This window comes from Octopus sinensis, linkage group LG20 (assembly GCF_006345805.1).
Source record: "Octopus sinensis linkage group LG20, ASM634580v1, whole genome shotgun sequence".
Classification (NCBI taxonomy): Eukaryota; Metazoa; Mollusca; class Cephalopoda; order Octopoda; family Octopodidae; genus Octopus; species Octopus sinensis.
The window spans coordinates 23,374,079-23,391,095 of NC_043016.1; the positions used below are offsets into that span (position 1 = coordinate 23,374,079).

Sequence of the window (17,017 nt, forward strand, 5' to 3'; positions counted from 1 at the left end):
TGCTACAAGTGGGTGGAATACACAGTGCTTTAAGAATTCAGTCTTCTCAAGAATTTCCAGCCATCCTAATCCATGGTCATCTCCTCCATGAGGCTCAACATCTTGAGATCAGCTCTTACTACTTCATTCCATGTGTTTCTGGATCTCCCTCTTCCACATGTACCATCCACTATAAGCAATCAAACTTCTTAATACAGCTGTCTTCATTCATATGCATCACATGTCCAAACCATCATAGTTTTCTTTCTCTTGCATGCTGCATCTGATTCCTCTTATGCCCCACTTTTCTCTCAGCGCATTTGCACTTTGTTTCACATGCACACTAATGTTGCATATCCATCACAGCATACGAGCTTCATTCCTCTCCATTCTTTGCATGTCCTCTGCATTCAGAGCCCAAGTCTCACTACCATAGAGCATGGCCATTCATACACAAGCATCATACAATCAGCCTTTTGAGAGAAGCCTTTTGTAGTCATCAGAGGAAATAGTACTCTGAATATTCTCTATCCTATTCTAGCAACAGTACTAGCAGAACATCCTCTTCCACTGCTACAACCTCAAGGGAACCTCCAAGAATCTAATTCTTGTGCATCCCTTGTGCTTATTATTCCTACATATCAGCCACACAGAAAGATGACTTTCTCTCTTAACCTATCTGCAATTTTACTGCATCTCCAATGTGTCCATAGCTTGCACTGGGTGCAGCAAACGGAATTTCTTCCAACACCTTTCCTACATATTGAGCAAAGTCATTTACTTGATGGAAAAAGTCTTACTACTTTCTTGCTAACAACAACTTTGGTCTTCACTAGATTAACTTTCAGGTTTTGCTTCCATACCTGGAATTCCTCTACAAATTCTGCTATATGAGCAAGATCATCAGCATATAGTAGTTACCTATTTTAAATTCCTATGTTACAACCAGGAGGACTATGATGAATAAGAGACTAAAAAATGAGTCTGGGTGAACTCCTATTTGTATGCTAAATTTGTCACTATACTCTCACCCTACTGACAGCACCTCTATACATAGATTGTACAGTACTAACAAACCACTCATCTACTTCTAACTTCCTTAGAGACCACCAGGTAACAGAGTGAGGGACTCTGTCAAAAGCTTTCTCCAGGTATGATGGTTTACTTTTGGCTAGATAGTTTTCCTGCAGCTGTTTCACTGAGAAGATGGCATCTGTAGTGTTCTTCCCTAGCACAAAGCCAAATTGCATTTCATCTAGTTTAATTCTATTCCTAATCAACTCTCTCAATAACTTTCATGACCTGTCCAACAGTTTGATACTTCTATAACTGTTTCTATCAAAGGCATCACCTTTACCCTTGTAGCAGCTATTATACCAATCATTATGGATAACCTGATTAACTATACTAGCGACTTAGCTGTATCCTACTCCACTAGATGTCTTAAGTGATTCAGCAGTAATTCCTGATGATCCAGGAACTTTCCTTATCTTCAGATCCTTAATTGCTTTATCTATCATACATCTGTCAACTGTGATGGCTGGTCTCACAGTTGGATCCATATTAGGAAGACTCTCCTTCTCCCATTCATACTCCACATTTAGCAATCTTTCACAGTGGCACTTCCATTCATCCATCAAGAAATGCAAGTTATTATACTTGAAATTTATCACTGAGGCCACAAAGTACAACCTTTTCAATTAATTTGCATGTAAACAAACTATGGATAATTGGTTGATAATTAGTCAAAGTGTCAGGGCAAAGCCTCGTCTTTTTGTAATAATAACAATACTGATGGCATCTTCCAACCAATCGCCGAAACCAATTTTAAAATTATAATTATCACTATCAATAAGAAGCTTCTTTTTACTTTTTACTGCTTCCTAATGTAAACTACATAATAAATTTTATTGATTTCTGTCAAACTTAAACCAACATGGAAAAATGAATGTTAAACATTAAATGAATGTTAAACTAATGCTGAAAAATAATTGATTTATAATATAAAAATTAATATATAAAAAAGAATGTCAAACATTTCATGCTAAATATAATCATGGCTTTGAATAATTTTGTGACACAGTTCTGTAAATATGCTGTTACAGCAACACTGTAATTCACAGTAATTACAGCAAGTGGTGTTTGAATTTATGATTAAAGATGGCTTCTTCTATTTTATTAATATTTTTTTTTTTCTTGAGAAAAACAAAAGAGACAATATTTAATATCCGATCATCAATAGAGCTGGATTGATTTATACATGGAATTCTAGTGGAAATATATCAATGATTCATTGGTTTTCAAGAATGTAATGTAACCAAGATTACTTAGAAAGCAACAATTCTATTTAGTAGATAAATACCATTCTCTCCTCTGAGATGGAGTAATTGATTTGATAAGTGTGTCAAATATCAATTGGCAAACTCTCGTCCAATCAATCACATATTCTATCAATGAAGACATGAGCCGATTCCAATTAAAACACCATTAAAGTAGGACATAAACGAGGTGAAGTCAAAGATTGTATATATTTAAATGTTGTTCAATCAAGGTGAAGTTGATATATGTCAGGTGTATCTGATATCAACAGTGGTTAGGTTAATAAATTGAAAGAATATGGAAGTCTGGATGGTTTGTTCATCATCCCTGTAGTAATATGTGGGGTTAATAGTGGTTGATAGAATATTATTAATGAAGAAGGGACAAAGAGTACTGAAGATAAACAGATGATCGGTGTATGTCAGAATTGACAGAGCAAAGCATTATTAGAGCACTATTGATGTTGAGTAGCATAAAATACAGTTTGTGTATGGAAGAATTAGAATTAGATAAGCACTCTAAGTATAGTGTATTAGATGGTTGAGAGTGGTGATGTTTCTCAAGTGCAATATTTTCTTTATATTCATTCAATCAGCAAAATATTACTGATAAGAATACAGCACAAGTAAATTCAAAGATCTATAATGACAATAATCTAGCAAACCCCAATAAATATGACTGCTATGTATGTTACTGACACTGACCGGTTAAAAGACAGTGAGTTTGAACTCAGTGTTTCAAGGATCAGATTAACCAAATAAAAAATGATATCTTAACCCTTTAGCATTTAAACCAGCCATATCAGGCCCAAATATTCTGCCTGTTTTATGCTCAAACTAACCAGATCTGGACTTTCACACCTACCCTGCAATGTCATTCTAGAAATATACATTCAGATCATCGAAATCTTGAAGCTATAAGATAAAGCAGGATTAATTCAAAACAATGTGAATAAATAAATAAATAAATATGGTTGTGTAATGTCAGTGTTCATATCCGACACAGTGTAAGTGCCTTGAGAGAAAAGCTGGACCTAAGAAGCATCGGATGTGGTGTGCAAGAGAGACGTCTACGCTGGTATGGACACGTAAGAATGGATGAAGATAGTTATGTGAAAAAGTGCCACACACTAGCGGTTGAGGGAACCTGTGGAAGAGGTAGACCCAGGAAAACCTGGGACGAGGTGGTGAAGCATGACCTTCGTTCTTTAGGTCTCACCGAGGAAATGACCAGAGACTGAGACCTTTGGAAGTATGCTGTGCATGAGTAGACCCGGCAGGACAAGTGAGGCCATAACCCGTGGCCTCTACCTGGGACGTAGTCAGTCCACCTGTGCATACCTTCCTTCTTGGGACACATAACTCTACTTGTGAAGACCACCTGTTGAGGCAAGTGAAAATCAAAATTGAAATCGATCAGCATCAATGGAATTTGTAATTGTGATACCAGTGCCAGTGGCACGTAAGAGAACCTATTTCTTAATTACCCACAAGGGGCTAAACACAGAGAGGACAAACAAGGACAGACATAGGTATTAAGTTGATTACATCGACCCCAGTGCGTAACTGGTACTTAATTTATCGACCCCGAAAGGATGAAAGGCAAAGTCGACCTCGGCGGAATTTGAACTCACAACGTAACGGCAGACGAAATACCGCTAAGCATTTCGCCCGGCGTGCTAACGTTTCTGTAAGAGAACCATCCGAATGTGGCCGTAGCCAGCGCCGAGTGCCGGTGGCATGTAAGAGAACCATCTGAACGTGGCCGTAGCCAGTGCCACATCGACTGGCCTCCGTGCCGGTGGCACGTAACAAACACCATCCGATCATGGCCATTGCCAGCCTCGCCTGGCCTCCGTACCAGTGGCACATAAAAAGCACCATCTGAGGGTGGCCATTTGCTAGCCTCGTCTGGCACCTGTGTCGGTGGCAAGTAAAAAGCACCCACTACACTCATGGAGTGGTTGGCGTTAGGAAGGGCATCCAGCTGTAGAAACACTACCAGATCTGACTGGCCTGGTGCAGCCTTCGGGCTTCCCAGACCCCAGTTGAACCGTCCAACCCATGCTAGCATGGAAAGCGGACGTTAAACGATGATGATGATGATAATGATGATGATAGACAGAGTGAACTGAATGCTAACGGTTTAAAATGGCTAGTATAGAATCATTGTGGCAACTCCAACAATTAGGGTGACAATAATAATTTACATTGAGGGTGTCAGTACTGTAAAAAGCACTGGTGATGGTTCCAAGTAAATAGCAACCAGTAACTCTGTAAAGTGGTTGGCATTAGTAATGATGATGATGATGACTGATGATAATCCCAGAATACAACTGATATATATTTTATTAACCTGGAAGATTAAACGTCAAAACCCACCTTAAAAGAATTCTATTTACGAAAGTAAATATTGTAAAGTTTTCTTTTTAACTTGGATCCACAATTCCTTGATAGAGTTATAAGGAGCACTGCCTGTGGTGTATCTTGGGCGTTTTTACATTGGGGAGCCCATTCCTCTCCTTCCCTGACTACAAATGATTTCTTCCAGAAAGTAAGAGAGAGAGCAAGATGGACAGAAGAAAAAGAGTGACGAAAAGAGAAGATCTGACATCAATGCAGGACTGGATTTTTTCTATCAACTTCAAGAAAAAAGAAAAAAATGAAATTGAAATCAGTTAAATTTGAACTTTGAACACAGATGCAGAATGATTATCACAAAAGTAATCTGATTTTTTTTTGACAACTCCATCAGTTGTCCACCTGAAGAATCTACTTTCTGGGAAATGAGACACAGAGTTGAGGACTTTTATGATTCCACTTAGATACCTGTAAAAAGCAAAATGTTGAAAAACATGGTTTGTGTATAAACTAACCTTATGTATGAATCTGACAGTTCAATTAACATCTTGATCTATAGACTTCTGTATGACATTTCAATAGCACAGATTAATGGGTAAAGTTGTCAAAAGCTGAGAGAATGAACCTGTTTAAAGCAAAGTTGACAACAAAACTCTAAAACTTACTGCATTCTGTTTTTGTTATTGTTTACAATAACATACTCACCATTGTATATAAACGTTTGTGCTGCTTTCCCGTAGTCCCACTGAGACCATTCCAAACACCTGTTGGATAAAATCTTAGATTAATTCACAATAAAAAAAAAATAAAACAAATTCAACAAGAAAAAGCGATTTAGCATTGTCACCAAGTCATTGATGTACAAGGAATCATACATGCATAACTGACCAACAGATACAGTGAAATATCAGTGATCAGACCATAGATATACACCACGGCAACTGAATTCTCACATGTACAATGAATTAGAGTATTAGAGACCAAGTTTTAGATGTACATTAAATGAATTTGCTGTTTAATGATATATCTAATATTACAAAATAATAATACAGAACTTGATATAATTGTACAAATAAATATTTTAGTGGTTCAATGACACTACCAAAAGAGAATTTATATTTCAATGAAGTATTATTCTTCTAATTCTGTTCATTAACAAATTAAATATACCACATTGTTTCTATAGTAATTTTTTTTTCACTTGTCAGCCTAATGAAAAGAGAGAGAGAGAGAGAGAGAGAGAGAGAATGGTCTTAGTCTTTCCAAGTCTGTCTAGACTAGAAGATAGCTATTACTAAGTGAGGTCATTGTGTTTAATGCTAAGTTTAATACCTGAGGGTAAAAGATGAGATTGAAAAATGTCATAGAGAAAAAAAGAATAAAAGACAGGAAATCGAAAACTCAGAGACAAAATACTTGTCTCAATTAAAATTTTTAAAAATTTCTTTTATATTTTTTTACTGGTTTCAATAAATATATTGAGGTACTGCCTTCAAACATTTAGCTAGTCATATTAACTCAAGTACTATTTCAGTCTCGTACTTATTTCATTGATCTCTTTGTTGAACAGCTAAGTTATTGGACATCAGAAAAACAATAAACACTGTAGAAATACATTAATAACACAGACAGTCACACCGGCACATGCAAATATATTGTACATATGCATGTGTGTGTGTGTGCATGCGTGTGTGTGTGCATGTGTGTGTGTGTGTGTGTGTGTGTGTGTGGTGTGTGTGTGTGTGTTGTGTGTGTGTGGTGTGTGTGTGTGTGTGTGTGTGCATGTGCATGTGTAGGACATCTGAATAATTTCCATTTATTGAATTCTAAAATCTCCACTTAACAATATAGTGCTCACCAAGATTACAGCAGAAAACACTGTTCAGTAAAACAGATTGATCCCAGGGTTTTTTTTTTTTTATCCTGGTACTTACTCTATAGGTCACTTTTGCCAAACCACTAAGTTACTGAGGTGTAAACAAACCAACACTGCTTGCCAACTGGAGGTGGAGGACAAACACACATATATACGGCAAGCTTCTTTCAGTTTCCATCTACCAAATCCACTCATAAGGCTTTGGTTGCCCTAAGGCTATAGTAAAAGACACTTGCCCAAGGTGCCATGCAGTGGGACTGAACCCAGAACCATGTTGCTGAGAAGCAAACTTCATAGCACACAACTACGACAGTGCATGTGTGTATGCGTGTGTGTGACGTGTATAGTGGGAGTGTACATATAAGTGTGGTACAGGTAAGTACTGAATTAGTGTTCAGACTGATCAGATTCTTCTATCTTAACTACTTAAACAGGCTAAAATGTCTATTTAGTCCATCAGAACAAGAGTAATTCTTTTATATGAGATGTGTACAGCTGTTTCAATCAATCAGTGACTAGTCAATTATAATGCATACTATGCAAACAAGAATATATAGTGGAGCAATAATTATACATAACAAATAAGCAAAAAGAAATTAACAACTTACATAAAGAATGATACTTAAATATCTTCAAGCTGCAACTGTCACATGTTCTTGTTAGAAGGAACAATAGTTCCACCAAGAAATTATTCATGCATCATGCAAGTTGGCAAAAATGTTTACACTTATTTTGCTGAGTATAATTACCAGCTTTTTATAGGTATATATGCCTGTTTGCATAATAACATCAACCAGTCACCAAATCTTTGAAACAGATGTATGAGTCTATCTTCATCTTATAATGTCCCATAAGTATATGTAACATTGTATATAAATAAATTACTAATTTCTTGTCCATTTTCGGTCTCATTACATATATATATATATATATATATACATACACTGTGTCCCACGCTATTAGGCAAATCAACCTTCTCTCAATAAATAAATGTATATTCATTCAAAGCCAGTTGTTTTCTCACACCTATCTGCACACATTCTGTTAAAATAAATCAGATCTGTGTAAATGCCAACAAATGGCAGCCATTTTTGTGATTGGGCAACATTTTCACCATCACCAATTGTTAGGCAAGTATAATAAAAATAATTGTGTTAAGATGAACATTTAATTCAACAGTAAAAGTTTAACAAGAAAACTACTCATAAAGGACTTCATAGTAAACATAATAATACGTTCGAATGTAAATAATCATGAGGTTATGATGTCATACAGCTCCTAATGTTTGATGTATGATCCTCCACATGTAATAACCTTCCTTATGCACCGATCCACTGGATTTGTCAAGGTGATATCCTCTTATGTCATGCTTTGAACAGCATCTACACTAATGTCCCAGAAGGCAACTTTACTTGAAAACTGCCTTCCATCTTGATAAACACGCCTCTTCAGGACACTCCACAGGCTTTTGACCAGGTTTAAGTTAAGGGAACAAGGTGGCCACTCCATCAAATGACCTCCAGAGAAGCCTATTTCCTTAGAATTCTTCGCTGCATGAGATAGGGCATTATCTTACATGTAGGCCAGTTTTATCTTGAATGAAAGTTTTTGTTTTTTCAACCATGGTTGGAAATTATCCTTTAAGAAGATAACATATGTTTTTGATGTCATCTTAATGCCATTGGAACTTTCCACGGCTTGACCATCATACCACCAACGATGCCAGCCCAAAATATGACCTCACCTCCCCATTGTTGGCATCTCAAACAATGAGGGCAGTCCCTGCTGATTGATACCCAACCTTTACTCAAGCCATATGTAGCCCATCAAAGGTAGCACAGCATTCATCAGTGAACCAAACTGTTGAAAAAATTAATCTTCATGTATTCTTCTGCCCACTGCAGTCTCTTCTGATTAGGAACAGCCTTCATAGGGGACCTTGTACCAGGTTCAATATTCCTGGCTACTTGCTTCAAGAGGCAACACTTGGTAATTTTCGATACATCTTCCTTGCCACAACAACTGAAGACTTCTCTACTTGTCAGATACATGACAAAGTATGATTCAAAGCAACCCTCGATTTACCCTAATCTGCCCTTGACCAGACAGAATTAGGGGACTTCACAAATTTCTTCACTCTTCGGTGATCTTTTCCCAGTATTTTTGATATTTCTATGGTTGATTTCCCTTTTCCAAGCTCTGATACAATGGTAGACTTCTCATTCAAGGTAAGATCACATTTCTGACCCTTAATGATACTTAAATTGGGCACCTGCCTAATTATTTGAGATAGCAGAAATGTTGCTGCTATACGAGAATGGCCAGTTTGTTTTCATCTGTGCAGATCCGATTTATTTTAACAGAATGTACACAGATAGGTGTTGCCAACAGTCAGAAGGAAAACAACTGGTTTTGAATGAATATACATTTATTGAGAGAAGGTTGATTTGCCTAATAAATTGGAAAACAGTGTACATGTACATGTATGTGTGTATATATGTGTGCACATATATATATACTTATATATACACATACATATATATGTACATATATGTATATTTATATCTAAATATGTACATACACATACACACACACACACACATATATATATATAGGTATGTTGATGCAAGCAGGAAAAATAGAATTCATATGAATATATTCTTTTATTCTGCTATATGTTTCAGCCTTGAAGCTGTAGCCATGCTGGGGCACCACCACTGTATATTTTCATTAATATTTAGCAGAAGTAACAGAGTAACTCAAGGGCCAAGAATTTTGTGCAGTGCTTACAATGTAGCAGTAAGCAACAGGAAACAATCTGTGGTCAGACATCATTACTCAGATGCAACCATTTTTATTTCACTTGCTTTGCTATAGAAGTATTCTATTGGGTCCACTACTTTACAAATGACAGCATGCTATTTGTACCCCAGATACTTTCCAAAAATGTTATAACTGTACGACATAAATCAATTATCTCAACCATTAAAAGTTTTTGGGTTTTTCTGTCTTTTTTTTTCTTTTTGGTTAAATTATTCAAAATGTCAGTCAAACCAAGAATTTTTGACAATAAAAATTTAGTTATTAAAATGTCTATAATTTTTTTGCTTTTGCTGGTCTTAAATGTAAGTCACCAAAAAGGGTGATCTTATATCAATATCAGTTCATACTAAACTTTCCTAATACATTATTTTATAAGTAGAGAAATACACCCCCAAGCCTTAGTTGCATCATGTCATCAGTTTAATGTTAACTTGTGAAATATCAATATATCTAACACCACTAATAACATGATTGTTAAAATGGGGTAAAGTTTTCATTTAATGTTACAATAAATTTCAACTCTAATTAATTGATAAGTTAGATCAAAACAGTCTTACCATTTGCTAAACTCAAACGGGTAGTTTGTGAAAGTTGCAAACTGTTCGACCATCGTTCTGCGGAAAGCTGCCTCAAATTCAGGATCAGGGGGAAAAGCAGAAAATTTTCGTTGATATCTTTTGGTTTTTCGTCTCATAGAAGTTTCCTTAAGTGAAGAGTCTGACAAATGAGGAATTGGTTTTCTTGGAAATTTGCTAGTAAAGGATTCATATCCATTTGTGATAGGTGGAGGAAAATTCACAGCTTGATGGTGACTAATATTATTCATGTCTAAATATGGAATTGCTCTCTGGATAATTGGTCTTTTAAGTGCTGCTGCTGCTGCTGCAGTTGGTGGTGGTGGAGGTGGTTGTGGATATAAAAATCCTTGGCCATTATCAAAATACATATCTCCTCCATAATAATGGGAATCCTTCATGAAACCATAAGTTGGTACTGGTATGTTAGCCATGTCTATTGGTACATATGTTTTACCGGTTGGCATCATGCTGTCCATCTCAGGTAAATAGAAGCTGTGATTAGATTCTTTAATAGTTATTTCGTCCGTTAACGACGCTGTGAAAGGCAGAGAAGGTACTAAACTGAAGTCAGCTGGTGCATTGTTGCACATGTTTGGAGTTGCACAACTCACTGATTGTGTATGCGATTGTCTGTAATTGGAACTGCTGTGTGGACTGCCGGATTTTTTTTGAACATCAGTCAGAGAAGAAGGTGCAGTCTTTTCCGATTTTGATGGATATTCATTCAAAGATTTGTGCTTTGATGATTTTGTAGGGTGACATGGTACATCAAAGAACTGATTCTCTTTTGGCTTTGAAGAACTCTCAACAGGTATTATACACAAAGTATATGTCACATTTAAGATTGGAATTTCATTTAAAAAGTTTTTAAAAAATTGCATTGTTGAAGACTTCAGATAAAGCAGCTTGGCTGGAGAAGTATTTAAAAATAAGTCTGATTTTAGAAAATTAGTTTTATTTTTTATGCCAAACAAAAGTTCTTTCAAACTGACAGAATTTCCCCACAAGTCTCCAAAATGATTTCCTTTAACTACTGACATTGTTTGTGAAGTTTCTTTGTTTGCAACATAATTATGCAATGGCTTTGGATCAAATAGTCTCAACTTAGAGGTTTTATCACAAATAGAAAAGTTACAGAAAATTTTAAAAAACTCTTTATATTTATCTGAAGAGGTAGGATAATTTGGGCCAGTTTTTCCTACATGTAGACATTTTTTAAATTGTTTTCTTATATGTAACCCATCACAATGAAAAACAGTTACATGATAATCGATAGTAAATACTCTAGAAATGTTATACGTTTTAATCAAAGAAAAAGTTAGGAATTTTATTTTAGTTTGTTCTACTGATGAGAAGTATTTACAGATTATACTCAACATTGATAATCTACTTATTTTATCATGGCCAATACACAGAGATGGGTTCAATTGTGTATCAGCACATAATTGTTCATTTCTTTCTAAATGTAAATTGAAAAATGGAAAATCTAACCACAGCTGAAATCTAATTAATCTGAAACCCATACCAAATCTTACACACCTCATTGCACATAAAAATTGAGTATTATATCTGCAGTTGGGTAAAGAACAGTATAGGTCTCTTGAGGAATCATAATCAGTGATAGTATGTATTGTAATCAGAGAAGTGAATAAATTTAACAAACTCTGACTTAAAATTCTTAAATGATTAGCAAATGATAAATATTTTTCATAACTTAAAGAATGTAAAATATCTGAAGGCAACATCTCATGTTTGTTGACTATGTCTGATTGATGAACACTTTTCAAAAGATACCTTGTGGCCATAATCATTAACATATTCGCATTAAATTTACAGAATTTCATGATTTTAATTCTCATATTTAAAAATACATGTTTTATCCCATATATCCCCCACTCTAAACTCTGTGTAAATTCTTCAACACAACTTTGTTCTTTTACTCCTGATTTAATGTATAATTTTGAATAAAAAAAGAATCCTTGTTGGAAATGTTTATAATTAACAAAAGTAGAATAAAAATTCTCAACAGAAGCCTTTGTGTTTAAAAGAATGTTTGTTGTAAGAAATGCATGTTTGAATGGATCAAAAGGAAATGCAACTGATGATTTCCATATAATCATCAGCACAGCTGCCTTTTCAAATAATTTAATTTGCAAATAAACATGTGAACAATCAAACAGATTCTTACAAAGATAAATCTTACTGAATGATTTATAAGCTTTGATATGAAGACTATTTCTAAAACAGAACTTTCTGTGTTTAATAGCTACTGGTGACAACCTTAGTTTTATAGCTTTGAATATATTTGCTATCAGCAAATATATTTTGGCTTTGGCACCATCAGACACTGCCAAAACAGCAATAAAATCTATTAGTTTGGTTAACTTATAACAAAATAGCTGTCTGAAAAAGGAAAGATATCTAGCTTTTATATCCATTATTAATGCTGGTGGGGCCAATATATTACTTGGAATTAAAGGCTTAAAGTGCTCCTTTGGTACCTTTGATGATGAATGGTTTCCTTCAGAGAACCTATCACATAAATTTCCCACACCATTATAATGAGTACACACGTCAAATGAAGAGACATTATCTTTTAAATATCGCAACATTTGATGTATCTTACAAATGCCATTACCAACAAATATATGTGCAGCCATCTTGGGCCTAGGAAAATCTTCAAAAGCACCAAAAGCTTCTGGCAAGATTATCACTAATAGGTAATTCAATTCATTCACATTAAGACTGGTGATTATAATTAGATCTGTCATTAAAAAAAACATTTTCCAAGAGGAATTACCCAATTTCAAATTTAATTTTTGAAGCTGGATCGTTTTCATAACTAAAGATTGCAAATACTCGATGTAAAATCCATCCCAAAATTCAATTACATTTTCCTGTGCTTTTAAAAGGAAAGGCACATGAAATTCTAAATTGATCAATAATATGATAATTACTTCCAAAGTTGGTTGACAGAAATCTAATATTATTTCAAAAATATCATTGACAAACACTGCAAAACAAGCAATGCAGTGTTTTGTGCTGTTTAATTCATTGATAGGTACACTGTTCCTATATTTGTGGCACAGATTCAATTCATCAATATTAATTGGTAAAGAGTCAATTATTTTAGAGTATTTCTGTGCTAAACATTGAAAACATTCCAGGTCAGGCTGATTACATATCTCGTCTTTATTACCAACTAAAAATTTAGTATCGTTCTCAGGAAATCCTTGTGAGTTAAATGTTTTAAACATTAGATTTCTTTTGGTCTTTAGCCATATTTTTAATCTGAAATAATTTAGGTGCTTTGCAGTGAGAATTCTCCTGAAGTGCAACTTTTTGTGGGAGACATTTAGTTTTGGGTGCAAAACATATACAGAGCCAGAAGTACACAAAACAGTGAAGCCCACAGAATAGAAAACAATGTCTGGTGTAGAAACTTTGTCTTCTTGGAATATCTGACAAAATGATTTGCTAATCACTTCAAACTGGTAACCATTGCCCGTTTTCATGTTCCTAGCTGCATATTCTGTGCAGCCATTTCTTTTGGGTATATAGATTTTATTGCTACATTTTCTAACCAGATCATTTTTCAAACTGTAATGCACAGGACTGTATATACTTATGTGTCTGACTTGCTTTTTAGGGAAGTAAATTGTATCAGATCTAAAAGGCTTCCTAATGGCATGCTTTCGAAGTATATTGACACACATCCTACAATTGAGGCATTTACTATGCACAGCAAGTTTTGATAGCTTCAAAGGTAAATGTTTCACTTCTGGTATTCTTCCAGTTGAATGCTTCAGTTGTTTTAAATCTATAGCATCTTGGCTTTCAAACATAATTTTGTTGAAAATAGGAGTATAAAATTCTGGTTAGGAGAAACTCTTGTTTTCTTCACACAGCTGCTTTTTGCTATAATAATTTCATTGGATTCACATCGAGCTTTCTGATAAATGAGAGTTGAAAAACAGAAAGGAAACATGTATATCACTGTCTAATATGAATAAAAATATTTCTCATATACATATATGTATCATATATATATATTATGTATATTTATACACACGTGTATTTATACATACGTATATTTGTATATTTATACATGCATATATACACATACATATATATAAATCTATATTTATACAAAAACATATACACATATATAAATGTATATTTATGCATATGCATATATGTATATATATATATATATATATATATACATACATATACACATTTCTATATGTACATTATATATATATTCTCTGGTGTCTGGGGAGAGTCATTTTCTTTTTAAAGAATCTTGCAAACCAAATCCAAAAACGAAATATATATATTAATAAAAGTGAAATTTTGTCTGTCTGTCTGGGACCCCTGTATTTCAGTCTATATTTGCTCTACATAGACATATACTTTTTTGGAATCAGGATGAATCCAGGATTGAAAATCTGCCCTTCATTTGGTTCTTGAACATCCAGTATTAGGATCTGATTTAAAAACATTTGGGTTGCTATTCCTAGCAGGTAAAGTGACCATGAGAGGTTCAGGGCCATAGTATTACTGAGATAGGTGAACAAGAGTTACCTTCCTTAGCTTTACTAAGGATTTTAGTGGTTTTTTAATCTTTTCAGTCATCAGAATATGACCATGCTGGGGCACCATCTCAAAGAATTTTAATTGAACAAATTGATACCAGTTGTTTCCTTTTTATGCCTGGTACATTTTTATTGGCCTCTTTAACTGAACTGCTAAGTTATGTGAACGTAAACACACCAACACCAGTTATCAAGTGATATTGGGGGACACAGACACAAAGCCACACACACTTTTTTTCTATAATAATAACTACTGAGTTTCTTAACTCTTTGGATCCTCTTGGAATGCCTTCTCACAAACTGACATTGAAGAAAGGAGTTCCAATCATTTTTGAGAAATCTGGATCTCCGAAAGCTGTGCAATTGAACAAGACTGATAGTCAGGCAAATGCATCCACATCTTTTGGAGGTAACAATCCCCACTGGACAAGGAAAGGGAGAAAATGTGCTTATTTTAAGAATTCCACTGATTCCAGCTGACATGCCCTTTAAATTCAAAAGATTTCAATTTCTAGTAAGAATTAGTTTTGCAATGTCAATTAACAAGAGTAAAGAACAATCACTCAAATTTTTTGGACTTCACCTCATGCAGCAGTGCTTTTCCCATGGTCAGCTCCTCTGTTGGTTGTTCCAGAGTTGAAAATGGCACCAATCTCTTCATACTCACACCAAATGGTAAAACTAAGAATATTGTTTATCTTACTGCTTTACAGTAATCTCCAAATGTCACAGTGATACAAAATTCTCCAAATGTGATACTCCGTGATATAAATCTGAGATGGTAGGATACCAATAAATGCTTTATTATTATTATGTATCTCCTTAGTTTTGGGCTGGAGGCCCAATTAGTCCTCCGCTAGCTTAAAAGACTGCACACTGTGTTTTTTAAGCTAGTATATTATATATATATATATATAATATATATATATATATATAAATCTTTTATCTTTTACATGTTTCAGTCATTAGACTACAGCCATGCTGGGGCACCACCATGAATTTTAGATGAATGAATTGACCCCAGTACTTATATTTTAAGCCTGGTACTTATTCTATCGGTCTTTTTTGCTGAACTGCTAAGTTACAGAGACACAAACATACCAACACTGGTTGTCAAGTAATGATGGGACAAACACAGACACACTCATACATACATATATATATATAACCAGGTGGTGCTATTAAGTTGGACATGGCCTGGGCCAATAATGGCCGAAACCTATCAAAGTATCAAAGTATAATATATATATATATATATATATATATATATATATATATATATATACGTAACAGGCTTTTCTCAGTTTCCATTTACCAAATCCATTCACAAGGCTTTTGCCCAAAGTGCCATGCAGTGGGATTGAACCTGAAATTATGTGGTTGGGAAATAAGTTACTTACCACACAACCACTCCTGCACCTTATGTATGTATGTGTGGGTATGTGTGTGTGTGTATGTATGGATATTTATATATATATGTGTGAGCGTAAATATGTATATGTATACATATATAGAGTGTAAGTGTGTTTGAGGATACTTAGTTATCAATATATTACTCTGCCCAAACCAATTAAAAAGTTATTTATTTATTTCAGATTCGTGCCCTGGCAGATAAATGCTAATACAAGAAAGGTAAAGACATCCAGTCATTGTTGCCATATGAGCAGAACACATCAATTTGGAAACTACCAACTTTCTAAATGTTGCAACATTACTTGTACAAAATGTTCAGATGGAACTGGAAGTCTGATGTGTATGTTTCAACTCTATTAAAGGGAACAAAACATTCTAAATGTTTGGATACCATAAGTACACTGCAGTTCATCCAGCAGGTTCAAATATTACAAATATTACAGAAAATCAATGAAGATCGTCGCCAAAGAACTCCAGGTCTTAACAACTACCTCTAGCAGTTAACAACTAGATGAATGGTTAGTAAGAGCTGTGCAAGCCATATACAGAGATGCTATCAGTAAGGTGAACATTGGCAATGAGTACAGTAAAGAATTCAGAGTAGGGGTAGGGGTCCGCCAAGGATCAGTCTTCAGCCCCCGCTTATTCATCATAGTCCTCCAGGCAATAACAGAGGAATTCAAGACAGGATGCCCCCTCTATGTTGATGACCTCGCTCTAATTGCTGAGTCACTATCAGAACTAGAGAAGTTTCAGGTGTGAAAGCAAAAATTAGAATCGAAAGGCCTTAGAGTCAACCAAGCTAAAACCAAAGTCTTAGTAAGTAGGAAGGCAGACAAACTACAAATCTCTTCAGGTAGATGGCCCCGCTCAAACTGTAGAAAAGGTGTAGATAGAAACTCCATAAGATGTACCCAGTGTAAGCTATGGACACATAAGAGGTGCAGCAATATCAAAGGGAGGCTAACTTGGAAGATAGTTTTTGTATGTGACAAATGCTCAGGTACTATAAACACTGAAAATGTGCAGAGGACAGCTTCTGTCACATTCCATGGAGAAAAACTAGTAGTA

At 34.9% G+C, this 17,017-nt stretch overlaps 1 protein-coding gene across 2 annotated transcripts in view; it reads right to left on the bottom strand.

Annotated features, from left to right (window-relative positions):
• Nucleotides 1–4,730: 4,730 nt before the first annotated feature.
• The window catches only part of LOC118767288, a 96,120-nt gene continuing 83,833 nt past the window's right edge, over nt 4,731–17,017 (bottom strand). For both annotated transcript variants that reach the window (XM_036511631.1, XM_036511630.1), the window contains exons 2-4: nt 9,915–13,887; nt 5,364–5,422; nt 4,731–5,126 (exon numbers count right to left, since the gene is read on the bottom strand). In XM_036511631.1, the coding sequence (XP_036367524.1) occupies nt 5,119–5,126; nt 5,364–5,422; nt 9,915–13,780 (3,933 nt within the window). In that variant the 5' untranslated portion in view covers nt 13,781–13,887 and the 3' untranslated portion in view covers nt 4,731–5,118. The remainder of the gene's footprint in view (nt 5,127–5,363; nt 5,423–9,914; nt 13,888–17,017) is intronic.